This window comes from Choloepus didactylus, chromosome 15 (genome assembly GCF_015220235.1).
Source record: "Choloepus didactylus isolate mChoDid1 chromosome 15, mChoDid1.pri, whole genome shotgun sequence".
NCBI classification, from domain to species: Eukaryota; Metazoa; Chordata; class Mammalia; order Pilosa; family Megalonychidae; genus Choloepus; species Choloepus didactylus.
The window spans coordinates 86,299,322-86,326,581 of record NC_051321.1 but is presented as its reverse complement, the minus strand read 5'-3'; the positions used below and the strand labels follow the sequence as shown (position 1 = coordinate 86,326,581).

Below are 27,260 nucleotides of genomic sequence, written 5' to 3'. Positions count from 1 at the left end.
TAATAGTAAACGGTAAAGAAGCATGATGTATACAACTTACGGATAGATGATAGAAAGAAAGAATGAGATAAAAATGTGGCAAAATGTTAAAAGTTGGTAAATCTGGGTACCTGGGTAGGGGTATACTGGAGTTTTTTGTATTATGCTTGCAACTTTCCTGTAAGTTTGAAATTATTTGAAAATAAAGTTTTACAAAACAGATGTTTCTGGAACAACATGCTAACTCGAACCATCCTGCTGTTGGCCGAGCACTGCCTGGTGCACTGCAGATGTTCAACGAACATTTGTTGAATGGACTAAACAATTACACTCTGGGGAGACAGTATCTCTAGTGCGTCTAAAACAGAGCTCCTCAAACTTTCCCGTGTCAGTACCCCACTACACTCTCAAAAACCGAAGCCCCTAAAGAGGTTTTGTTTATGCAGGCTATACCTATCAATAGTTACTCCAGGAGGAATTAAAACGGAAAGATTTTAAAGTGAGGTACACAGGCAAATGCTCTATTGAGAGAAGATGCTGTCTCACATTTTATGTAGCCTCTGGGATGGGAGCCCCAGGGCACCCTGTGGGAGAAGGAGTGTGCAAAGGCAGACAGTGTCTTCATCCTACTGTGAACCTGGGTTCATTCCACGACCCTTCTCCTCCACCCCAGAGACCCTGGAGCACACTGTGAAAAGTGCTGCCTAAAGCTTTACCCAAAAACTAAACTGTAATCAGTTGGAGAGGGAAAAAAAATACCAAAAAGGGAGGTTTGCAAAAGGGGAGCCAAACAGCAAACCACGTCCCACAGTTCTCTGTCAGGGCAAAGGGAGGAAACATGGGCTCCGTGGTGCTGCTGGGACAGGCTGTCACTGCTTGGTGCCACTCAATTCCTCCAACTCACCCCTTGTTCTTATCACATGAAGAGAAGGCTTAACTTTGGGATGGTTGCTTTGTTTGGTATAAATTAGGAGATATGCATCTTGCCTTACATTTTACCCATGAGTCTCAGTGAATGTGGCTGGACCACCAAACTGCTGGCCCTGCTCGCTGTTGCAGACCATCGGTCAGGAAGAGGGATGCCTGAGATGCCAGCCCACTCCAATACAGGTTTCAGGGTCACCGGCCAAAGCACGACTCCCACAGGTGCTGATGGGGAGACAGCGACTCACATGGAGAACGGACGGGCAAGGCCAGCTTTTCTCGTGGGTGTCAGTCCCTGATGGCCAGTGGCCCGATCTGTTGGCTGACGCCAGCTGCTATTCTGAGCTATGTACCCTGCTCCTGTGCCCTGGTGGAGGGAGGCCGCCCCCTACCCGCCAGGAGCAGATACACCACTGGGGGTGTGGGGTGGGAGAATGAGCAGGACGCCCTAAAACATGCCACCTTTCTCCCGTGAACGCTGCGCCATGCTCGGACAGCATGGGAGGGGACGTGCCCGCAGGAAGCCCGTGTCTGCTGGGGCTGTGTTTTAACTCGGGGCATTCTCAGAAGGCAGACAGCCTGCACTTATCATACTGTCCTAGAAGCCGGGCTAACACAGTCCCAAGTGCAGGGTTTATCTGTGGGTCACACGGAAGGAGGCAGGCTGTGTTGGGACCATCCCCTGCGACACTGGGTAACCTGTGTCTGTCACTGAATGACTCTGGATGCAGAAATGGAGAGAAGCAGCCCTGAACTTGACAACCACACCAAGGTCTGGACTCTCTGAGCAGAAGTGGGTCTGGGACACAGGACACACTGCTGCAGCCATCTCTGTCTAATGATACCAACCAGGAAAATATTCGAGACATCTAGGAGAGTCAATGTTCAAAGCTGCTGAGATATGCTTGCCAAGCAGTAGAACAGCAATCATTTTAAGTGTTCATTAAACATATCCAGTTTGACTTCTACCCAGGAATGTTTGATTAACCAGAAACTTAAAATGCTCACGGTATCCAAACAACATTACGCAGAGCTCTGAAAACACTCAACAGGGTGCCTTAGCTTGCGCTCACCCCTGCCTGCTCCCTGTGGGGAGTGGCTGCCAGTCATGAAATTGCTCGAGAAATGGTGTCACCTGGACCAAGTCCAATTCCCCAGGGTGGAATGAGAACGTTTCTCTCAGGGTAAAATTACATCATGTCTTGTTGCTGCTCCTTCCTGCACCACAACCCTCCCGCTGAGAGGCCTTGGCAGAGTCTCCAGGAAACTTGGCCCTGATGCTGGGCTTGTACCAGGCCTCCTCCTGGTGCCTAAAGAACGTCCAGCTGGACAGAGTAGGCTCCTCGGGAACCCCAGTGTCCTTCACACCCAGGGGCCTCGCAGGCCCGGCCCAGCCAGCCCGCCCCCGGGACCCACAGTCCGAGCACCTGTGACAGGGCAGCCATGACAGCAGTCGTTCTGGGCTGCCGAGGGCACTCAGTCCCTGCCACCTTCAATCTAAAGTCCTGGTTTCCCAAGGAGGTGACAACCTGCTTTCCCATGGCAGTTTAACCCCATCGTGCGGGCTCCTTCCTTCTGTGTCCTGGCTTGAGCAACCCTCCTCAGCCACACCCTCCCTTGTAATTCTCTGCCTCCGCCCTGCTCTGCCCCCCCTAATAACCATCCGTCTGTAGGTATTTTCCTTCTTCTCTGGCTTGGCAGTTAGAGCATGGTGTCCGGCTCATAGGAAGCCACACAACCTGTAGGGAGGATCAATGACCTCACGTAATCCTCAGAAGCACTGCCCTGGGCTTGCTGTCCCCACTGCCCCCACTTCACAAAGGAGGCCTTGACTGCTCAGGACGCGCCTGGGTGGGGGTAGTGAGGGTGTCAGTCACAAGGCCCCGGGAAGGACAGTCGTGGGCCCTCACCCTGATGTGGAGGCCTTCCATGAGCAGCCTCCCATCTCCTGCACCCAACCAGCACTCCGTATCACACCGTGAGACCCTGATGGAGAGGCTGCAGATGAGGAGTGTGGGAGATGGACCCCAATGGGGAAGGGCTGCAGATGAGGAGTGATGGCAAGAGAACGACTGTAGGTGCCATACTGAAGTACAAATTTTGTTAAGTTATGCATTAACTTCACATTAGAAAGCACGCTAGCAAATCCAATGTGAATTTAGAGATTATACAGTGGCATGACATTTTCTTTGCAAAGTGAGTTGGTGTGAAGAGAGTGACCACATCGCCGCGGTCCTGGTGGTACACGGCCACTCACACCTGGGGACCCCACTCCACACCGGCTCTGCTGGTCCCTCTGGCAAAGGCCAGAGTGGGGCTGCTCGTGGGGACCATGGAACACCACTCTCCACAGCACTGCTCTGGGGCCTCATCCCATCTCCAACTTCCCTCTAGGCCCTCAGATAACAGAACACGTCTTTTCCTAGGGGCAATTCTGCTACTTCTAAAAAACAGAAGACTCCCCACACGTCGCTACGATACCATGGCAAACTGATAGATGCTGTAAAGGAAAAGAACATGGGGCCCAAATGAGCAACATAATGTAGTGTGGGGAAGGTGTCTAGGGAAGGCCCCTCTCCCTGTAAAGCAGCTAAGACCTGAAGGAAAAGCAAGGGTTAGGAAATGGGCCATTCATGCAACCTGTGTGTGTGTGTGGGGGCGGGTTCACAGCCAGAGGGAACAGCACGTGCAGACGTCTGGGGACAGGGGCAGGTCCTCCAGGTGGGCACTGTCCTTGGCCACGCTGACCCACAGGACTGTGTGTGGATGACACTGCAAGTAGCCAGATCACACATCTGTCAGACTAGGGAAGAGAGTTAGGATCTGATTCTAGAAGCTGTGAGAAGCCACTGAGGCTTGAAACGAGAATCCCTAGGGTCCTATTTAACTGGCTGCCAGGTGGTGAGCAGCTGGGGAGGTGGCAAGAAAGTGGGGAGATTACTGGAAGCTGCTGCAGGCATGGGGGGGGTGGCCTGGGTTAGCTGTAAGGCACCAGCACAAGGCAGACGTGCAAGCTTCCTGTGGGTGCCAGGTTCTGTCCCTGGCCCCAAAGACCATGACAGACAGGACCAGGCTTGATGCTCACCGGGCTGATGCCCAGGGTGGGGGTGGGGGGACAGCAAAAAGTCAATAAAAAGCCAGGTGGCGATAAGCTCTAGATGAAAATAAAACAGGAAGAGGCGATGAGGAGTGGCTGAGAGACCACGTGGGCAGTTAGGAATCTCTGCCACAAAGAACTGCATTCCCCAAAACAGAGTTCTCTTTCACAGCAGTCCTGCCCTCCCAGCCCCCAGCCCCCAGCTCCATTTAACTGCTGCAAACTGCCTGATAACTTAATACACTAAGTCAGCTCTCTTAGTTATTTAGGGGCACATTTTGCAACGAAGTTTCATCCTGATGGATTTCCTGGGAAGTTATGTGGGCTATCAAGGGTTCTAAAAGCCTGCTCCATTCCTGAGAGATCCTGACCATGTGAAGTGTCAAAGTATGGCAGGAGGCTCTGAGGCTTCCTCCTGTCCTGAAAGTGTTAAAAGTGTGGAGCCAGAGCTGCATTTTAAAGACAATTCCAAGGCCACCTGTGCTTCACTCATCAGCCTATGCCAGCACAGGGCACCCAATAAAAATGTGTGCAGAAGGGAGAAGGGAGAGGCAGGGAACACCTTGAAGATGGTTCTATGAAAGCCAGAATTAGGATGAGATTTCTTAATTTCCACCCCCCAGGTGGTATTTAAAGCATATGGTTCTGCCTCTAATCAGCAACCAAATAATAATAGCGACCATTTAAAGACTGTCCTGGCCCAATCAGCCTCAGACCACCCGGGGCGAACCTGAAGTTCAACCGAGTCAGTGGCACTCGCTCACTGCAACTCATGAGTGAGAGGCCATGTAGTTCCTTGAGGGACATTATCTGTAAGAGTCACGGCAGCTCTGAAGGTTGTACTGACACCCTAACCTTACTCAGGATGGAACTGAGGTTCAGAGGCGTGTCCTTCCTCCTCAGGGTTACAGAGCTGGTAAACCTTGCCCCTGGCCCCCACACCTTCACGCACCAACTCAGAACAGCCAGGGCCGGGCCAAGCCCACCGTCTTTCCTCTCCATGTTTTAGGCCAGTGGTTTCCAAACTTTTTTTTTTTTTAAACTGTAGAAGGACCCCTTTCTTCAAATAAAATCTTACCCAGATGCACAAACAAAGGAACAGAGAGAGCTCTGAGGTGCGGGAAGATGCCCATCTTTAGAACTGCCTGCAGCAGGCTCCTGAACAGTTTCATCTGATCTCACCCCCGGCCATCTGGGTCTGCCGCAACCTTGACCTTTTGTCATCGCTGTGACGTTAAGCAGCTCCACAAGTGGACACTTTATTCAGGAACAACAATGACCTGCCACCACCCGGTTGCACAGCCCCAGCACTGCAGGGGGAGAGGAAAGGAAACGGAGACTGGGACAGAGGCCACCTCAGCGAGAGGGAGCACAGGACGTGGCTAAAGCTGGTGGCTCAAGAGACGGGTCTTGTGAGAGCCAGGGACCAACTCCAAACAGCCTTCAATGTCAGGTTAAGTAGCTTGAACTCTTCTTTTTATGGAAAATTAAGTGGAAGAGTGATAAGAATAGATGACAAATGTGTCTGAGAACAGCCTGGAGGATTTGCTAAATTCTACTTTTAACTGTTTAAAAAATAGGTTGATATGAAAGAATGAAAACATCTGTGGACTTAAAATGATAAATAACATGACTGCTGATTCCAGAGTATTTCTGAGGCCTAAGACAAACAGGACAGGTTTTGTCACACTGTCCAACTCTTCCAGTTGGAATCAGGGGCAATGTTTGCCCAGCGCACAGGCCTGGGATGAAAGCCAAGGCCCACCTGCCTGGCACTGGGACGGACCTTGGGTTGGCCAGATTCCGTGTCTGGGCTGAGGGACGCTGCACTCCGGCATTGGTGTGCCCCTCCCTGGCTCCCTGGTGACCAGTGTGGTGGGCTGTGGCTGGCTGGGCCGCCCTGCCGTGCTCTCTTCCCTAGCCCCCTTCCAGCTAGAGGTGTCCAGCGACCCAGGCCTGGCCAATGAGAGGTAAGTCAAGTCGGTCAGCTGGGAGGGGCTTCGAGGAAAGACTCTGCCTTCCTGCGAAAAGGACCTCCACCCTTCTTCACTCCCCCCCTTCCTGCCAAGGGCACAGCTGGGGTGCCTGGAGGTCCAGCTCCCATCTTGAGACCATGAGGGGACAAGCATGATGGTGACAACGTGCAGAGGATGGTGGTGCAGAGAGGACAGGCAGCGCCTGGTTCCCTGGTGACATCTCTGGGCAACTTCACCTGCCCTGGACCACCTGCTTCCGACAGCCTGTCCTGTGACCCATGTAAGCCCCCAACTATTTAGGTCTCCAGAAATGGTTTTCTGTTACTTTGAGTCAAATGCATTCCTAACTGAGATAACAGATTCTCAGGGTGACTCTCTGAGATTCCTTCAGCTCAAAAGTATATGATTTCTTTTGGAAGAAATGGGATTTTTTCCTTGCCGTCACTCCTCCCAACACATACAAAATTGACTCACTATAAAAACATAACTCCCACACCCTTCATTGTATGGTTGTATGGTCCTAGAGCAGATTAAAGAAATGTATCAAAGCACTTTATGTTGTTAAAAAACAAAACAGAATATAAAAGTGTACAGGTATAAGAACATAAAATCCCCAAGTTACAAAAAACACATTTTGGAGGCACTGTACCTTAGAAGTGTTACTTGAATAACTCATGGAATGTACTACTGTCTTCTCGTGCTGCAAGGAAACCAAACAAGTGTTAAGGATCAAGCTTTGATTAAAATATGCAAAGAACAAGTCACTGATCATGACAGTCCTACTGACAATCATTCCTTCAACTAGAATTTGCTCAGCACAGACTATATAAGAGAACCCACATATTAGATACTGGAGAATTTAGCAAACAGTGCCTGCCTAATGGAACTCAATATCCAAGCAAGGAAAAAACGGGAGTTTGGAATTAGCTGTAATACAGAGTTAAACACATCCAAGTGGAGGTACAGAGGAAAGAAAGAGCACACTGAGTTGTGGGTGGTACAATCCAAATCATGAGGTGACGTGGCCAAAGGGGGAAGAAGACGGCGGGACAGCTGGGCCCACCTGCATGACTGAGCTGTGGATGTGCTGAGCATCCAACAGGGAGATGACATGGCTCGTCTTTCCTGCCCCTGGACCAGAGAACCCGGGGGCCATCCTACTCCCCCTCCCCACGGCCCTCCCCTCTGCACTCGGTCACAAATTCTTGAGTCAAATCCATCCTCCTTCCTGTCTCTCGGTCTCAAATCTCAGCTCCGTTTCTATTGTCAGTGCCTTAGTTTTTAGGGTTCTCTTCACCTCTCACCTGGCCTTTTTGCTTTCTAGGCTGACCTTTCCATACAGTCTTCTACTCTAGGGCTTTCTAAAAGAGGGAACATTCCAGAACCTAAATCTGAATTTTAAAAGTAAGAAAGGAACTTTTCCTGAATCCATATATCCTTGCTCTAAACACAAATGAGTAAAATGCTAATACAAAAGGAAGAGAAGATCTTCTATTTTTTTAAATCGATGTGTTCTCTTTTCAGTTCATATGCCATACAGTGACCATGACAATGGCCAGAAGAAGGGGAAGGTGGAATTGGCAGGTTAAATCCTCTGGTCAATCCTAAGTGCAGAGGAGCTAATGGACCATCTAAAAACTCTGAGAAAAAGGTGATGCTATTCCTTCAAAGCTCCCCTTAAAGAGAACCAGCCATCAAGAAACTCTCAAAGTTCCCTTCCCCTCAAGCCACCTAAATACATGCTGCCCTTGACTTCTGTATCCTCGTCTTTGAACACATCGATGCCTCTAAAATGCTGATGAAGAAATGTTCTGAGACGCCACAGGTGGCTGCCAGCTGGATTTTTGTCTTGGCCATGTCACCACATTTGTCTTTACAGCAATGCCTGTGCAATCTTTTAAATATTTTTCTTATACACTCTCATTTTATAACTCTGAGTGGAAAACAGAGGTTCAGGTTTCTTAAGTGTAATGCAATATACTCAAGGCTATTAAGTGTTTAGCCTCAACAGAATATTTCTTGGTCTTAAGTCAGTCAATTAAATAATTAGGAAGGAAAAGAACAAAATCATAAAATATGCTCAATAAAGATGGTTTCTAAAATACCAGGCATGATTAGGAATTTCATTCCACTATTTTATTCAAGCATTCATTTGCTGGAAATGGAGAAACCCTTTGGTCCACAGGACAGGCCAATCTGTAACCATGCCAGTTTCATCCATGGGTCAAGAATGCCTGTGGATAAAAGCAGGGCACTGCTGTGAAGCCCAGTTTAAAGGCTCACCTACTGGTGACCTACCACTAAATTTTAATTTAGTCTGTTAAATTAAAACCAAGATACCATATGCTTAGAAAATTTGTACAGAAAAGCAAATTATTACACTATCACAATATCTACTACCTCATAAGGAATGGCTAAGTCTGATGCCATCTGGAAATCAAAAGAAGTTTTCAGACACTAAGCGAAATATAAGTCAAACCTAACTTTTACAACATTCATTATTCCAAGGAGAATGGATTTTGGAGTGGACGGAGACACAACTGATAAACTGGATAACACTATATATCCATACTGAGAACTATAAGGTGCTCTTTATCTTATGAACTTAAAAAATTTTAAGATGCAAACTTTTATTGTATTTTCCTTGTTGGAACAATTCAATATTTTACATTTGTAAAATCAAATAACCAGCCCCAAAAGATAGACTTTTTGTTGTTGTTGTTGTTGTTATTAGAGAAGTTGTGGATTTATAGAACAATCCTGCATAAAATATAGGATTCTCATATACGACCCTATTATTAACACCTTGCATTGGTGTGGAACATTTGATAAAATTGATGAAAGCACATTTTTATAATTATACGATTACCTATAGTCTATGGTTTAACTTAGGGTTCACTGTTTGTGGTGTGCATTTCCATGGATTTAAAAAATTTTTATTCTACTAACACATATACAACCTAAAAGTTCCCCTTTTAACCACATTAAAGTATGTAATTCAGTGCTGTTAATTATGTTCACAATGTTGTGCTACCAATACCACCATCCATTACCCAAATTTCATCATCCCAAATAGAAACTCTATATTTTAAAGCTTAAAGATACAGACCTTTTAAAGCCTGAAAGCTGCCAATATTTAGGGCAGTTTATCCGCTATTTAGGACCTGAACAATTCAGTTCCCAATAGACCACCTTTTTGTTGTTTTTCTAAACATTGCTATTTAATGTCCATTTATTTGCGCCTACAGAAAACACAAAAGAGTAAAAGACATGGCAGACCTGTTGTTTAGAAAGCAAATCCCAGATTCATTCAAATCATTCATTCCATCATTTCACACTTATTTCCGTTGCAACTACTATATGCAAAGAATCGTGAGAAGCACCAAATCCAGACAAAATTGAATCTTATTCCTACCCCTGTGCCAATGGTAACTGTTATCACAGAACCACTTTGAAACAGTGTTTTGATAAGGTACACACAAACCAGGGAAGAGGCGAAGAATGATATAAAAAGCACAAACATAAATTATACCTGAATGGTGATCATCCTGAGGTCAGAGAGGTATGCTTCCAAATGAGAAGAGGGGAAACGTGCCCAACGGCAATGTCAGGAACTGGAATTACGCATGTCAGAAAGAAGAGTTCCAGCTCAATCAAAACTAAGCTTCAATGCCCTAGTGACAAACACTTCTGCAAATCATTTTTATAAGCTCTTTAATACACTTAGTGTTTAATGGATACCACCATCATGCAACCCTAAGAAAGTCTCACTGCGTCCCCCTTCCTCAGATAAGGCCCCAGGAGATGCCACACTGGGACACCACACACTTTCTGGTTTTTGCTCATCTCTGGGTTTCTTTGATGGGCTCTTTTCATCTACAGCAAACATGGGACCTCCTAGGAGCACAGTTGTGGCCTCTTTTCATTCTTGTCTCCCTTAGACCAGTGCTTCTCAAACTTTGTATGTTTGAACAACTTGAACCACATTGCTAAAACACAGGCTGCAGTTCCTTAGGTTTGGGGTAGGGTTGAGATTCTGCATTTCTAATAGGCTCCCAGGGGACTGGCCCCTAGACCACACTTAGAGGAGAAAGTTTCCTTCCAATTCCATAAAAGCTATGACTCGTTACTGAAAAAGCAAATTGTGACTGCTGTAAAAGTAAATTTCTGTGGAAAGGATGGCAATGAGGTCACAATTGAGCTCAAACAAATCAATCAGCAAACAGACTGATACTTAGATTGGGAAAGACTGAGTCCGAGGGTGTGTGAAAGCACAGTTTTGTTAATGTAAGAAGTTAGCAAATCACAAAGATAAAGAGAAGCTCTGTTGGAGAATAAGGGACATTTCACAATTTAATCAGTCTTGTCCATGATGTTTTGCAACTCCATGTGTGGCTCCAATAGAATGTACCTTAGGGGCAGAACCAAGAAGCAGAGTTCACAGAGATCAAACACATCCTGGGAGGCAGAAGCCCAGAATTATCAAGAAATGAGGTGAGATGCCTAGGCAAGTTCTGGGTATTCTGTATAAAAGAATCACACAATAGAGCTTCCTGTGGGCATTCCCCTGAAATTCTGAGACACTGCTAACTGCCTATCCAATATCCATTTTCCTTCTTCCCCACCAACAGAACTCCTGGCTGTGTTCTAATCAGCAATGGACATATCTAAAAGTTCTCACCTTCCCTGACTACTTTGCAGTTAAGGGTGAAAGAAGTAAGAAAGTTCTTTCTAATGAAATTAACATGGAGTTTTCTAGGAAAGAGTTTTGCTGCTTTCCTAATATAGGTACTGCCCTGTTTCCTGCATTCCTCCTGTCCCTTCCAGTCTGCAATACAGACGGGACAGCAGTCATCACAGGACCCGGAGAAAGAAGGCATGCACCAGCAGTTCTCAAACTGCTTGGTCTCAGGACGCCTACACACTGTAAAAAAATTACTGAGGACCCCAAAGACCTTTAGTTTATGTGGGCTACATCTATTGATATTTACCATATTAGAAGTAATTATTTAATACACTCTTTTAGAAATTAAAACTGAAAAATTTTTAAATATTTTCTTTATTAATTCATTTTGCATTAATAATAAACTTAGTTAATATTAGTAACATTTCTACAAAAAATATTATCCCAGACAAAAAACATAAGTGAGCAGACTGGCATTGTTTCACATTTTTGCAAATCTCATTATTGTCTAGTTAATATAAGATACGGTTTCGTAGCTGCTTCTGCATTCAATTTCTTGTGATACGTTACTCTGAAGTAAAGAAAATCTAGTTTTATACAGTTACGTAATAGAAAAGGAATAAGTACTTTACTAGCCATTTCAGACAACTGTGGATAGTATTCTCAAGTAATGTTTTCTTAAAGGGTAGCTTCAATATGGAATCTGAAACCATTTCAATGAAGTTTTTGTACTCAGTTACATGAAAATTCATTGGTCCATCTTGCACTAGGAATGGCTCTCTTGCTCTTGCATGACTTTGTGACATCATGTAATGGTCATTTAGAAAACACTGGTTCACTGAGTCATGCATATCTCCCAAATGCTAATGCATTTTACTATACAATATCAAAAAATACCCCACATTCATTAATATGACCATCAATCTCATCAGAGAATTCTTTACTTACTGAAAAGCTGTTAAGCTTACAGTGGTTGGTACAATTGCTCTCCTGGGCATTCATCCCCAAGAAATAAAAACTTAGGTCCACACAAAAATTTGTCCCAGAGAAATAAAAACTTAACATTCACACAAAAATTTGTCCCAGAAAAATACCAGATGTCCTTCAGCAGGTGAATGGTTAAACACTGTGGTACATCCACACCACGGAACATTTCTCATCAGTGAAAGAGAACAAACTCTTTATACCACAACCTGGAATAATCTCCAGAGAATTATGCTAAGTAAAACATCAATCCCAAAAGGTTACATACCACATGATTCCATTTATATAATATTCTTCCAATGACAAAACTACAGAAATGGAGAAAAAACTAGTGGTTGCAGTGGTTCAGGAGAGAATGATGGCAGGAGGGAAGTGAGTGTGGCTATCTAAGGGCAACTGAGGGACATTTGTAGTGATGGTATAACTATCCTATACCTTGACCACAGTTTGCAAGATGTTACCATTAGGTGAAAGCGAGTACAGGGGATTTCCCTGTATTATTCCTACTACTGTATGTGAATCCATGATGATCTCAAAATAAAAGTTATATACATATACACAGGCGCACAAGGTTTAAACATCCTAATTAAAAGGCAAAGATTGTCAGACTGCCAGTAAGAGGGAGAAAGAAGAAAAACAGAAGAACAGGAGAGGAGCTAAGATGGCGGCATAGAGAGGAGGGGAAGACTGTTAGTCCCCCCCGGAACAATTCATAAATGACCAAAAAACTAGTAATAACCTGGAATAACGGTGGGGAGAGAAACATGACTGTCCAGTCATCATCCACCAACCTGAATTGGGAGGAATGCCCAAGATCACAGCACAAAATCTGTAAGTAAAAACAGCGAACCCATGCCGAGAGCCGAGAGCCCCTCCCTCACAGAAGCCTTGCCATGCTAGAGAACAGCACTCTCCAAACAAGCTAGTGTACCTCAGCCCAGCTCCAACTGGGGTCTTAATGTTAACCGCTCAATACAGACAGCAAATCCACAACAAGCAGAGACTTTTGGTGACAACTGACCTTGGGAGAGTCAGGGGACATAGCTGTCTCAGGACAGGGAGCCCAGAGATTGGGTGCTACCTCTGGCTGTAACAGGTGAATCTGGGAGCTTTCTGTCCCTTTCTCTCTCTGTGGAGAAAGCCTCAGCTGTTTTCAGCCCCCAGCGCTTTGCAGTAAAGAAAGCCTCAGCCATTTTTAAATCGCAGCACTTTGACCACCAGAGTCAGAGAAACAAAGAACTTATTGATATGCAAATGACTTCTCTGGAGGGGGTATAGCTTCCCAAGAGGAAAGGGAGGGGCCCAGCTCTACTGCCAGCCTTTCCAGAACCAGACCCCAAAGCCTGGGGGAGGAGAGCCGTGGGCCACACCCCCTTACAACAGCTGGTGACAGGCTGACAGGTGCATCTGCCAGGCAGAAAAGCAGGTGTGTCAATCCTCTAAGAAAAACCATCAGGGAAACCAGATACTGAATATTTCCTCCTTCTGTGACCTGAGCCTGTTCTCATCTGGGAAAACCTGATTGGGGTGGTCTAGGAGGTCAGATGCCCACACAACAGAAAACTACAACCTAATTTAAGAAAAATGAAGTTATGGCCCAGTCAAAGGAACAAACGTACACTTCAACTGAGATATGGGAATTTAAACAACTAATGCTAAATCAATTCAAAAAGTTAAGAGACGATTTGGCAAAAGAGATAAAGGCTATAAAGAAAACACTGGGCATACACAAGGCAGAAATCTAAAGTTCAAAAAAACAACTAGCAGTATCTATGGAAATGAAAGGCACAACACAAGAGATGAAAGACATAATGGAAACATACAACAGCAGATCTAAAGAGGCAGAAGAAAACACTCAAGAACTGGAGAACAAAACACCCGAAAGCCTACACACAAAGGAGTAGATGGAGAAAAGAATGAAAAAATATGAGCAATGTCTCCAGGAACTTAAGGACGAAACAAAGTACAAGAATGTATGTATCATTGGTGTCCCAGAAAGAGAAGAGAAGGGAAAAGGGGCAGAAGCACTAATAAAAGAAATAATCAATGAAAATTTCCCATCTCTTATGAAAAACATAAAATTACAGATCCAAGAAGCGCAGCATACTCCAAACAGAATAGATCTGAATAGGCCTACACCAATAGATTAATAATCAGATTATCTAACGTAAAAGACAAGAGAGAATCCTGAAAGCAGCAAGAGAAAAGCAATCCATCACACACAAAGGAAGCTTCATAAAACTATATGCGGATCTCTCAGCAGAAACCATGGAGGCAAGAAGGAAGTGGTGTGATATATTTAAGATACTGAAAGAGAAAAACTGCCAACCAAGAATCCTATATCCAGCAAAGGTGTCCTTCAAATATGAGGGAGAACTCAAAATATTTTCTGACAAACAGACAATGAGAGACTTTGTGAACAAGACACCTGCCCTACAGGAAATACTAAAGGGAGCACTACAGAGTGATAGGAGAAGACAGGAGTGCATGGTTTGGAACACAATTTTGGGAGATGGTAGCACAGCAATGTAAGTACACTGAACAAAGATAATTATGAATACGGTTGAGAGAGGAAGGTTGGGAGCATGTGAGACACCAGAAGAAAGGAGGAAAGATAAAGACTGGGACTGTGTAACTCGGTGAAATCTAGAGTGTTCAACAGTTGTGATAAAATGTACAAATATGTTCTTTTACGAGGAAGAACAAGCAAATGTCAACCTTGCAAGGTGTTAAAAATAGGGAGGCATTGGAGGAGGGATGCAATCAACATAAACTAGAGACCGTAACTAACAGAATCACTGCATTATGCTTCCTTTAATGTAACAAAGGCGATACACCAAGGTAAATGCAGTTGGGGGTGGAGGGGAGGCGTGTTAGAAACTTGACATTGGTGGTGGTGTCTGACTCTTTACTTTGATTTAAGGTTACCTTTCCTTTTGCTGCTTCCTAGCTGTCATTTTTTTTTCCTCTTTCTTTTTTCTTTTTCTTTTGCCTCTTTGCCTTCTTTGACTCTCCCTCCTGCCTTGTAGAAGAAATGTAGATGCCCTTATATAGATTAAAGGGAATCTATATAGTGGTGAAGGTGGTGAACACATAAATATGTGACCATACAGAGAACCACTGATTGTTTACTTAGGATGGAATGTATGACACGTGAACAAAACCATCTATAAAAAAAACAAATGGGTTGATGAAGAAACCTCAAGGGCAATATACTGAGTGAAATAAGCCAGACACATGAGGACAAATATTGCAGGGTCTCACTGATAGGAACTAATTATAATATGTAAACTCATAGACATGAAATATAAGGTACCAAGATATAGGATGAGGCTTAAGAATGGGGAGTGGTTGCTTAGTTTGAGCAGAATGTTCAACTAGGATGAACTTAAATGTTTGGAAATGAATAGGTGTCAGTAGCAAGATGTGAGAATAACTAACAGAGCTGAATGGTGAGTGAATGAGGTGGAAAGGGGAAGCTCAGAGGCATATATGTCACCAGAAGGAAAGTTGGAGGTCAAAAGATGGGAATGCATAAAACTGAATCCTATGGTGGGCAATGTCCACGATTAACTGTACAAATATTAGAAATCTCTTCCATGAACGAGAATAAATGTTATGACAATACAATTAGAAGTTAATAATAGAGGGGGTATATAGGGAAAAAATACACACCTATTGGAAACTATATACTACAGTTAGTAGTATTTCAACATCCTTTCATAAACAGTAACAAATGTACTATACCATTACTACGAGTCAACAATTGAGGGGGCTTGGTTAGGGATATGGGAGGATTTGAGTTTCCTTTTCTTTCTTTTTTTTTTTTTTCTTTCATCTTTCGCTTTATTTCTTGTCTGGGGTAATGAAAAGGTTCTAAAAATTGAACAAAAATTAAGTGAGGTGATGGATGCATGGCTGTATGAGGGTGCCAGGGGCAAATGATTGTACACTTTGAATCTTTGGATAACTGTACGGTATGTGAACAATCTCAATAAAAATTAAAAAAAAACAAAACAAAAAAACAACAACAACAAAAAAGAGGGACCGCTATCTTTCAGATATCATAGCAATTTAGTCATATTTCTGTGTTTTACTGACCAGTTTAATTTTTTTCTAGGCTGCTAAGTAATAAAGAAATTCTGTTTTTTTTTGTTAAAAAAAATAGAAGAATAAGAACTCTACCTCACAGTATACTGAAATTCAGCTTGGGGCTGATTAGACTTAACTGTTAATGGTAAAACTATAAAACTTTTAGATTATAGGAGATTATTCTTCATGGCCTCAAGGTAAAAAGATTTTTCAAACAGGACTCAAAAGTCATTGACTAGAAAGGAAAAGGTTTATGAGTTCAACTATGTTGACATGAAGACTTGTGTTCATTAAAGGACACCACAAAGACAGTGAAAAGACCAGCCACAGAGTGACTGACAAAGATTTTTATTCATAATATATAAAGGACACAAAACATCTATAAGAAAAGGACTGTCAATTCAGTAGAAAAATGGGCAAGAGATCTGAGCAGTCACTGCACAAACACTCTTTAAACAAATATTAAAATAGAAAGTATATGCAAAGAAATAGAAGGTATAAAGAAGAAACACATGGAAATTTTAGAACTAAAAAATACAATAATCAAAATAAAAAACTCACTGGATAGATTGAAAAACCGAATGAAGAGGAAAAAAAAGAATCAGTGAACTTAAGATGGAACAATAGAAAGTGTCCAATTGAAACAACAGGGAGAAAAAAGATACCACAATATTCAAAATATAAAGAAAAATGATGGTGTCCTCTGTGCTCTCATGTCTGCCTGTAACAGCTGGCTACAGGGAGCCACCACCATTCTTGCAGCGAGAGTTGTGATGACCAAGAAGATAATGAGCAGCCGCATCACTGTGGAAGTGGCAGTGCTGGAGAAAGGGCAGGAGCAGCTCACATTAGAAATACATTAGAGGTTAATTTTAAAGCTACTTTCATTGGTGCCTTTATTTACAAATCCTTTTGCCCAGAATTCAGAAATTTTTTTTCTAGGGTAGCAAATAATTGGACAGAGAAATAAACTTACCCAGTTTTGTTTCTCTTAATTAGAAAAAAATACATTAGAGGATGCCATCAACATGGCAATATGAGACATCTCCTGAAAACACCTCCCCAGAGATTCAGCGAATAAAAGGAGAAATTCCACTTGCTTAGAACTCTAGAGGATAGTAGAGACTGTAGGATGCCACAAACACTGAGTCAAAGAAAAAGAAAAATAACAAGTAGGAAACATCCATCCCAGACCACTGATCTCTTTCCTCCCTCTCACTCAGTCCTGTGCAGCTTGGGAGTTGATCAGAGCTCCCACTGAGGACATGGACCACAGAGCCACTCACAGCAGTGAGTCAGAACCCCCCACATATCCAGCACAGTGACCCAAGTCCACAGAGACCCAGAGCAAAGCACAGGCAGCTGAGGGATGCTGCAAGGGGCGGGGGGGATACTGTGATGGAAAGGCTGGTAAGAACTGCTCTTCCCTTACTCAATTCAGTTTACGTTGGCTGGACCACCTAAACATAACACGGACTTTTCTGGAGTGACCCACCTTTCTGGATTGACGCCATCTGGATCCCCAGGGAGCCTAAGAGGGAAGAAACTAGAAGCAGAAGAGCCTCACAGAGAGAGAGAAAAAAAATGGGGTGAGTTGGGGTGTTACACTGCACTACTCTAAGATGGGAGGGTCCCAGCACTCAAAAGTGTAAGGAAAACAGGGCAGTGTGCAAGGGAGAGAATTTAAACAAATCACAGGACCTGGGAAGAAAATTCTGCATAAAAATGAACAGAACCGCTCAAAATTCCCAGAGAAGGAACAGAGGAAAGGAAGCTTTCTCCTGGAAAGAGAATTCAGAGCCAACAGATCTCCTTAAAGGAATTGTTCAAAGGAAGTATTCATACAGAAGAAAAATGGTATCAGAAGAAAATGTGGAATATAAGCAACAAAAGAAGATAAACAAATCCACAACACAATTGGCTATTGTTCTCCCATTGTCTTCTTTAAAACATGTTTGATGACTGAGAGTAAAAATTAAAATATTTTCTGAAGTGTTTTTTAAAGTATGTAGATGTAATATATAAGACATAAGGGGGGAGAGTAAAGGACTTACCTGGTGGTAAGGTTTCTATGATCTAGCTGAAGTTGTAAAATATTGATTCTAAATAGACTGTGAAAAGTTAAGAATGTATTTCACAATTCCTAAAAAAATTATTCAGAGATCAAATCAAATCAAAACAGACAAATTAAACAAATAAAATGGCAGAATGAAATGCAAACATGGCCATCATCACATTCAGTGATGTGGTCTAAACATACCAGTTGAAATACAGATATGGTCAGAATTGATTTAAAAAAATAACCCAATATGCTGTCTATAGGAAATTCATTTCAATGATATAGGTAGGTGAAAAATAAAAGAACAGAAAAAGATATGCCATGCAAACACAAAAATCAAAGGAAAGTTGGAGTGGCTACATTATCAGAAAAAGTAGATGTCAGAGCAAAGAAAACTTCCAGGGAAAAAGAGGGGCATTATATATTGATAAGAGAGTCAATTCACCAAGAAGACAAAACAATCCTAAAAGTGTAGGCACCTAACATAAGAGCAATTTAAAAACACAAAGCAAAACTGAGATAAATGAAAGGGGAATTACTTACTTTTAATATCAGAGCTGAAAACTTCAGAACTCCTCTCCCAGAAATACTTATTAGACAGAAAATCTGCAGTGTTTTAGAACTTCACACTTTCATTGACCAAATGAACCTGACATTTATTAACACTCTACCTATCCGCAGCAGAACATACATTCTTTTCAAGTGCTCATGGAACAAGACAGACAATGTGTTGAATCATAAAACAAACTTAACAGATTTGAAAGGAATTGAAATTATTATATAAAGCATACTTTCTAGAAATCAGTAATGGAAAAATAACAGGAAAATCTGTAATCAATTGGAAATTACATGACACATTTCTAAAATAACCCATGACACAGAGAGAAATTCTCAAGGGAAATCAGAAAATATTCGGAACTGAACAAAAAATAAAAATACAACAATTCACACTTTGTTGGATTAAGCTAAAACAGTGCTGAGAGCATTAAACGCTTAGAAAGAAAGCTCTCAAATCAGTGATCTAATCTTCCTTATTAAAAAAAATTAGAAAAGAAAGAGATAAACTCTATTTTTTGTTTAGGAAATATTAAGGATGAGAAAAAATATCAATGAAATAGAAAAGAGAAAAACAAACAAACAAACAAACAAACAAAAACCTGGCTGTTTGAAAGAAACAATAAAACTGATAAAGCTCTAGCCAAGAATGACAAAGAAAAAAACGTGAGAAGATGCAGATGACCAAAATTTAGGAATAAAAGAGGGGATAAAACTACAGACTCCACAGACATTAAAACGAATAATAAAGTAGTACTATGAAAAACTCTACACACATAACTTTGACAACTTAAATGAAATGGACCCACTTCTCAAAAACTACAGACTACCCAATCTAATCCAAGAATTAATAATAAACTATCTCCAATAAGGCTGGGTTGTGGTGCTATACAATTAGGGTACAATTCAACCAAACATAAATCTACCCCAGCTCCCAACTCCAGGGAACAACAGGGAAAATCGCCTGGGCAGGAGTTGAGGGTGGTTTGGGGAGGGTGTGAATTCTTAGGAAATTGTGATTACAATTAGGCTATCCTGCAGATTTGCATTCCAAATTTCCATCCACCTAAGTTATCTAAAATATCACAGGCTGGGAATTCAGTTCCCAGCGGTTCCACACTTCTGGCAACTGGCAGAAGTCTCTCTGTGCAGGAAGATAGTTCTTCCTAGGTCTAGAGGAATTCTAGCAAATCATCTTCCAAGGAAACAGAAGCATCTGACAGTGAAAAAAAGAAAAAGAAAAAGAAACAGAAACACACAAGGAAACAAGCAGTATGAGTGAAAGCCAGTAGAAATGACTGTCAATAGAAACAGACCTGCAAAGACTTCAGATAGCAGGCATGTATTTGAAATATAAGAAAAACAAACAAAAAACAAAATTATGCATACAGTTGGTGTTAAGAAATAAAAGAAGCTTGAAAACACCTGCAGGAAACACAAAACAATTAAAAAGTGACCTGGCAATTAAAAAAAAAAAGAAAAAAACCTCAAAAGGAACTTTTAGGAATGAAAAGATAAAAGAATTGAAATAAAAAAACCTCAGTGGATGGTCTTAACAGCAGATTAGATCCAGCTGAGGAATCTTAGTGAATTGGATGATAGGCCAGATGATATAATATTATCAGGACTTTAGCACTGAGAAACAAATACGAACATACAAAAGTGGTTAAGCCAAGAATAGCAGTGTGGAAAAATCTACTACATATCGAATTGGAGTTCCAGGAGAAAAGAATAGGGAAAAAAGACCAGAGGTAATATTTGAAGAGCCATTGACAGAATTTTCCAGAATGGAAGAATGGCACTAAAACCTAGATTTGCAGAAACTGACAAAACTTGCCATAAAATTTATATGGAAATTCAAGGGATCCAGAAGAGCCAAATCAATCCTGAAAGAGAAGAACAAAGTTGGAGGACTCACACTTCCCAATTTCAAACTTACTACAAAGTGACAGTAATCAAGACTGCGTGCTGGTATAAAAATAGACAATATAGATAAATAGGATAGAACTGAGAGCCCAGAAATAAACCCATAAATACATGGTTGGCTGATTTTCAACAAGGGTGCCAAGACCATTCAATGGGGAAAGAATAGTCTCTTCAACAAATGGGGCTGGGACAAGCGTACGGTCATGTACAAAAGAATGTATTTGGACCCCTATGATCTCATATTGTATACAAAAATTAACTCAAAGACCTAAATACAAGCACTAAAACTATAAAATTCTTAGAAAAGAACGTAAGTGTAAATGTTTGTGACCCTGGATTAGGAAATAGTTTCTTCAATACGACTCCTAAAGCACCAGCAACCAAAGAAAACTTAACAGGACTTCATCAAAATTAAACATTTCGAAAAGACAACACACAGAATGGGAGAAAATTTGCAAACCATGTATCTGATAAGGACAGGTATCCAGAATATATAAAGAATACTTACAGCTCGATAATGAAAAGACAATTTAAAAATGGACAAAAGATCTGAATAAAAGATATACAAATGGGCAATAAGCACATGAAAACATGCTCAGCATCGTAAGTCATTAGTGAAATGCGAATCAAAACTACAAGATACCACTTCATACACACCAGGTTGCTACAATTAAAAAAAATGGAAACTAACAAGTGTTTTGAGAGGATGTGGAGAAACAAGAACCCTCATACATTGCTAGTAGAATGTGGAAAACAGTTTGGCACTTCCTCAAAAAAATTAAACTCAGCAATTCCCCTCCTAGATATATACCCAGAAGAACTGCAAACATATGTTCACACAAAACTTGTACTCCTATATTTACAGCACATAATTCATAACAAAGTGGAAACAACCAGGTGTCCATAAACTGAGGAGTGAACAAAATGTGGAATATATGTTTAATGGAATATTATTCAGCCTTAAAAAGGAATGACACACTGATTCTTGCTACAGCATGGATGAACCTTGAAAACATGCTAAGGAGTAATGCCATCAAGATGGCAAAGTGAGATGTTCTGGGGATCCACCCCCCCCCCCCAACACACACAGAATTTTTAAGTAAGCAAATTAGGTAGAACTGACATTCTCAAAGTTCCACAAAATAGTCAAGGGGTTGCAGTAACTGGGTGAGCACTAAATCAAGAAGAAGGAAACTTAAAAACAGTAAGAAACTTTGTGGCATTGTTGCTGCCCCTCCCCAGGCTGGGTGCAGTGTGGATACACGATCCCATTCTAGAGAGAGCAGAGTAACCCCTGGGGTGTGCATATATGTCTGCATTACTCTGTCCGGTGGCAGCCTGAAATACTGTACCAGGATGCTCCAGTCTGGCTCACCTTCCTAGAGCTTGACCTATAGGCAGAAGTGGCTCCCGGGGCAACTAAATTAGTATAAAAACAACCAAACTGCAGAAGCATATGGCAAAGGATTATCAGCTTTAAAACATATAACAGAGCACTCAGACCGGGAGGAAAGACTATTTCCTAGGGGGTGAACGGATATTAAAATTCCTAAAGGGCAGAATTCCTAAGCCTAGGAGCACATGGCCAGGATAAGACTCATGTTCAGACAAGACTGAAAAGGATGCCATGCTTCCGCCTCAGGCTGTTTTTCAGGTTCATTGTTAGGAGGGCTAAACTCTGAAGAAGATCACCAGCCAACCCAGAGCCAACCTGCAAAGACTGAAAGGTGTTTCTATTTGTTTGTTTTTTAGCAAAATGCATCAATATTGTCTTTTTTTAAAAATTCCATTTTATTGAGATATATTCACATACCCTACCATCATCCACAGCATACAATCAGTTGTTCATAGTACCATCATATAGTTGTGTATTCATCACCAAAATCAATTTTTGAACATTTCCATTACTCCAAAATAAAAGAAAAATAAGAATAAAATACAAGAAGAACACCCAAAACATCTCATCCCCCCACCCCCTCCTTTTATTCATTTACTTTTTTTGTCACCATTTTTCTACTTATCTGTCCATACACTGGATAAAGGAAGTGGGAGCCATAAGGTTTTCACAATCACATGGTCACACTGTGTAAGCTACATAGTTATACAACCATCTTCAAAAATCAAGGCTTCTGGGTTGCAGTTCAACATTTCAGGTATTTACTTCTAGCTATTCCAATACACTAAAACTAAAAAGGGAGATATATATCCAACATAAGAACAACCTCCAGAAGGACCTCTTGACTCCATTTGAAATCTCTCAGCCACTGAAACTTTACTTGGTTTCATTTCTCTTACCCTTTTGGGCAAAAAGGCTTTCTCAATCCCATGATGCTGGGTCCAGGCTCATCCCTGGGAGTCACGTTCAATGTTGCCAGGGAGATTCACACCCCTGGGAGTCATGTCCCATATAGAGGGTAGGGCAGAGAGTTTACCTGCTGAGTGGGCTTAGAAAGAGAGCGGCCACATCTGAGCAACAAAGAGGTTCCCTGTGGGAGACTCTTACGCCCAATTATAAGTAAGCTTAGCCTGTCCTTTGCAGTAACAAGTTTCATAAGGGCGAGCCCCAAGACTGAGGGCTCAGCCTTCTAAATTGGTAGTCCTCAATGCTTGTGAGAGTATCAGGAATTCCCCAGGTGGGGAAGTTTAATATTTCCACATTTTTCCCCAGTCCCACAAAGGGGCTTGGCAAATACATTCTTATTCTCTGCCCAAATTACTTTGGGATGTATTGGGGTTTCACATTAACCTGTACAAACCAACCAGATCTCACTCCCTATTCAAAGTTCCATGTAATTATGGTGTTTAAATAAACTAACAAGTTAAATTTAATTTAGTGTGCAACAGAAAATATAGATTTTGTACCAAATAAACAAATCTTCCTTTGGTCTCACAAAGAAGTTGAAGTTTTAAAACACAGTTAAAATTTTACCTTTACCCTTTAGTCTGATTTGCCTTAGTCCTAACCAGATCCGCTTCACTCATAGCTCTAATTGAAATTTGAACTCTTTTTCAGCTTTTTTAACAGTTGCAATATGGGGTAATATTGACATTCATAGCTGCTGGACTCTAGCTCTGAGTCTCAGGATATCAATATTGTCTTAAGTAAAACAGTTGAGTCCAAATTAAGAGTAATGTAATGTAATTATCTGCTTCATTTCAATGAGGCAATAATGGAATGACAAGCAACTAGAAAGCAAATGAGACGACCAAGCATAAGAGTGTAACAGCTATCCACTGGGCCTTCGGCCATTGTATTCTCTGGACTTCTGCTTTCTCCATAAGGTGTGCCTGTGTCCTTCTGAGCCCTTAAATGTGATGCGTCTATGCAGAAAACGCTGGCCTGCTGAATTCCACTCAGTACCACACAGAATGCCATGTACAGGAAGACATCATGTTGAGTGAGATGAGCCAGATACAAAAGGACAAATATTGTAGGACCTCAGTTATACAGAATGATTACAATATGCAAATTCGGAGACTCAGAAACTAGAATACAGGCTAGCAGGGCCCGGGGTGAGGGTGGGAAGTGGGGAGTTAATGCTTAATGGACAGCATCTTTGGGGTGATGGAAGAGTTTTGGTAATGGATGGTGGTGATGGTAGCACAACATTGTGAATGTGATTAATCCCACTGAATTGCATATCTGAAAGAGGTTAAAATAGGAAATTTTAGGTTATATATGTTACCAGAATAAAAATTTAAAAAAATCATAGAACAGTACAAAACAAACAGTAAACCCTATGTAAACTGTGGACCATAGTTAATAGCATAATTAACATAATAGTTTATTGACTGTAACAAAAGCACCACACTAATGCAAACTATTAATAATAGGGAAAATTGTGCAGGGGTGGGGGGCATATGGAATCTCTGTACTTTCTGCATGATTTTTCTATAAACCTACAACTTCTTTAATTAAAAAAAAGGAGAAAAGAAGAAAATGAAGAGAAAAAAAGAAGAAAATCTACTTATCCTCAAGGTTACAAGTAAATGGGTTTATTGCTCCAAAAACTCTTCTGACATGGACTGATGCTTCTTAAAATATTTCATACAAATAATTTGATTAGAATTATGATCATCCTAATAATTTATCTATGAATACAACCTTTTTCAAACGTATTTTCCATCAGTATTTTTCATTTCCATTTTCATTTTTTGAACACGAAATAAAGTTTTGCTGGAAATAAATTAAAGGTCTTTGTATTCATTGCCAATTTTTTTAAAAAAATGAATTACACAAACATTAAAATGAATAGATTTTAATTTCTGTCATTTTAAAACTCTATGTATCTAATAAATACATAAATCCTTAAAGTTAGCTGAAATAATCTATATCAATACAAATCAGAATACATTTGTTAAAAAATTATTGTAGAGATTATACATACTTTCAACAGCACCTTATGAATAAGTAGCCTTTGCAGAAAGGCCTTTGGCACAGAATGCACACATGCAGGGGGCACATTTATTGACCACCTACTATGTGCCAGCTTCTGCTCCAGGCATTTGGGAATGGTGTGTGAACAAAACAAAGATCCCTGTCCTTAAGAAGCAGGTGTGGAAGGAGATACAAGTGTCAGTTTTCTATGGCTGACTCAGAGTTCAGCATGTATGTGTTCAAGGGATGTTTGTTTACTTGAGAGTGTCAAAACTACAAATGATATTTCATGATGAAATATGTATATCGAATTTGGGCCAGACCCCTTGTTGTTCAGACTCTTTTTGACTTTACAATTCTTGTGTCCTCACTACTCAAGCACATCTCATAGGCTCAGTAAAGTTAACAGAAACAGCATCGATGAAAACAAGACAGAGCACAGCAACATGAGAATCTCCCTGCCAAATGAAATTACATGTCTTGTCCTACACATGTATGTGCACACAAATGGTAAATAATACCCACAAACAGAACAAAGACTGTTTGTTGCCAGTCCTTCTTTTATGCATTTTACTGTCCTATGAGAAGATAAAATATCTTCCCTAAAAGAACGAAGGTGGCTTCTGAAATCACTCCTTACTACAGAAAATAGCAATGGAATCTGCAGCTGTGCTCATTGAAATTATGAGCTAAGTTGTCTTTCTCAAGATTTTCCAAAGTCATAATTCCATGGTTTAAAATGAGCAGTATTTAAAAGACTTTTTTACACCAAGAGTAGGAGGCTATCATGAAAAGAAATGCCTTAATTTATACATTTAAAATGGTGACTGGCTTAAGAACACTTGCCACAATTTCCAGGAACAGTTTTATTAGAAACAAAATACCTAATGACAGTGGAATGAAACTGCCACGCTTCTCCACTTGGGGACCTCAAAATGAGGCACCCTTGAATGACTGCTTAGTTCTGTACATATTCGTTCAATAAGGCCTGGTGTCATCCTAAAAAAAATTGGCCGCAGCTGCCAGGGCCCCTCTCCTACCTGAAGCTTCATTTCCCAGCAAGAATGCATCCGCGCGTGCTGGCTGCGGCTCCCCGGGCAGCATGGCCCCGAGCTCTGCCTGCCAGTCCTGTGGATGTGTGAGGGCCTGCGGAAGCCCTGGGCCCAGCACTCTAGTGAGCAAACTGGACTAACTACTTCCTCCAGCTGATTTCCAAGGAAAGAGGGAGTGAATGAATAATTCATGACGAGTCCATTCCAGCAACAGATTCCTTCTCTTCTGCCCTGCGGTCTCCCCCTAGCAGTGTGTAACGTAAAAACTCTAAACCATACTTGCTGGCATGCAAGAAATGAAAATCCAGTTCTCCCGTCAAGGACAGTAAATGCTACTGGACCCGTAAGCTCTTCTTTCCTACTAACCTATCACCCAGACTGACTTGGATGACTAAAAAAAATGTAGAAAAGGTAAGTGATTAACCATGATGTTGGCTGAACAACAAAAAGTCTTTATTCCCCCTCCATAAGACCTGTGATGCACACAGCGGGTTCTGATTGTACTGAAAGAAGCAAAATACTTCCCGAGACCTGCAGGTCGGTCGGTATTTACCCTTTAGCCAGAGATCTCAGCTCCAGCAAACCAGGAAACGGATCTCCCCATGGGGGCAGGGAGCTCCTCTGTGCATCAATGCCAGGAAGCAAATTACTTCAAAGGGGAATTTTCCTGGCCGCCAGGCTATAAATAAACCTTTCATCTCACTGGTGAGTTCCAGGAAGGACATGAACATTCTTTTTCACCATTTTGTCAGTGCTTACACGTTTCCACATGTGTGTTCTCTGCAGCTGAAAGCATAATTCCAAGGGGAACTTCAGCCGACAGGCTGTGGAAAGCCCCTGCTCCGACTCTCTCAGCACCTCCTCCAGGAAGCCCAATCCTGCAGAGTTCTCCACCTGCTTCCCAGGCCTGTTGTTGTGCCTAGCTGCTCCCGTCCTGGTTTTGTTTTCTTCTGCACTCGCTGTCAGTATCTCAAGGTTTGGTGCTCTGCCCTAAGTTAATTTTTCAGCCATGCCTATTCTGTTCCTAGCAGCTCCTAATTTATTTGTTGGTTCTGCCATCAGTTCTCAATGTGTCACCTTAGCCCTGGATAGTCCTTTTTAACCTCATTCTATTCTTTTATCATATCATTTCTGAGCTTGTATTTCATAACATTAGGTTTCTTGAGTTCTTTTTTCTTCCAGACTAGATCTTTACCCTGTTCTTTCATGCAACGTTCCTCTCCGGCAGTATGTGTACAGAATCCCAGGCCGCATCTTTCCATCTGCTCATGGCTAATAGAAGTTCTGTCTCCAGTATCTATCACGTGTAGTGCATTTGCCCTTGCTCCCTTTCCTGCTACACTGTAAGCTGGCACTGCACTGTAGGAGCTTGTGCAGGTGTGTGTGCACTGGGGGTGGGACATGGAGCGTGTGCAGGGAGAAAGGAACTGGCTCAGCTGAGGCTAGCGCTACAAGCAACCCTCATGGAAGCCTGAACCTCTGCTCTCCCTTCGCAACATTCTACTGTTCCCCAACATTCTTAGATTCCCTTGATGCCTTATAAGATTTCATTTC

At 41.9% G+C, this 27,260-nt stretch overlaps 1 protein-coding gene and 1 long non-coding RNA gene across 7 annotated transcripts in view; one reads left to right on the top strand and one right to left on the bottom strand.

Annotated features, from left to right (window-relative positions):
- The window catches only part of MARCHF8 (membrane associated ring-CH-type finger 8), a 140,062-nt gene that overhangs the window by 20,591 nt on the left and 92,211 nt on the right, over positions 1 to 27,260 (bottom strand). For 5 of the 6 annotated variants that reach the window (XM_037803674.1, XM_037803675.1, XM_037803673.1 and 2 more), the window contains one exon: positions 6,626 to 6,676. The exons of the other annotated variant lie outside the window; for it this stretch is intronic. In XM_037803674.1, coding sequence (XP_037659602.1) covers positions 6,626 to 6,676 — 51 coding nt within the window. The remainder of the gene's footprint in view (positions 1 to 6,625; positions 6,677 to 27,260) is intronic. 6 annotated transcript variants of the gene reach the window in all.
- On the top strand, positions 5,819 to 8,080 carry LOC119509734. Its single transcript, XR_005211784.1, has 3 exons — positions 5,819 to 5,970; positions 6,070 to 6,256; positions 7,501 to 8,080. It is a non-coding gene; the product is annotated as an uncharacterized LOC119509734 (long non-coding RNA).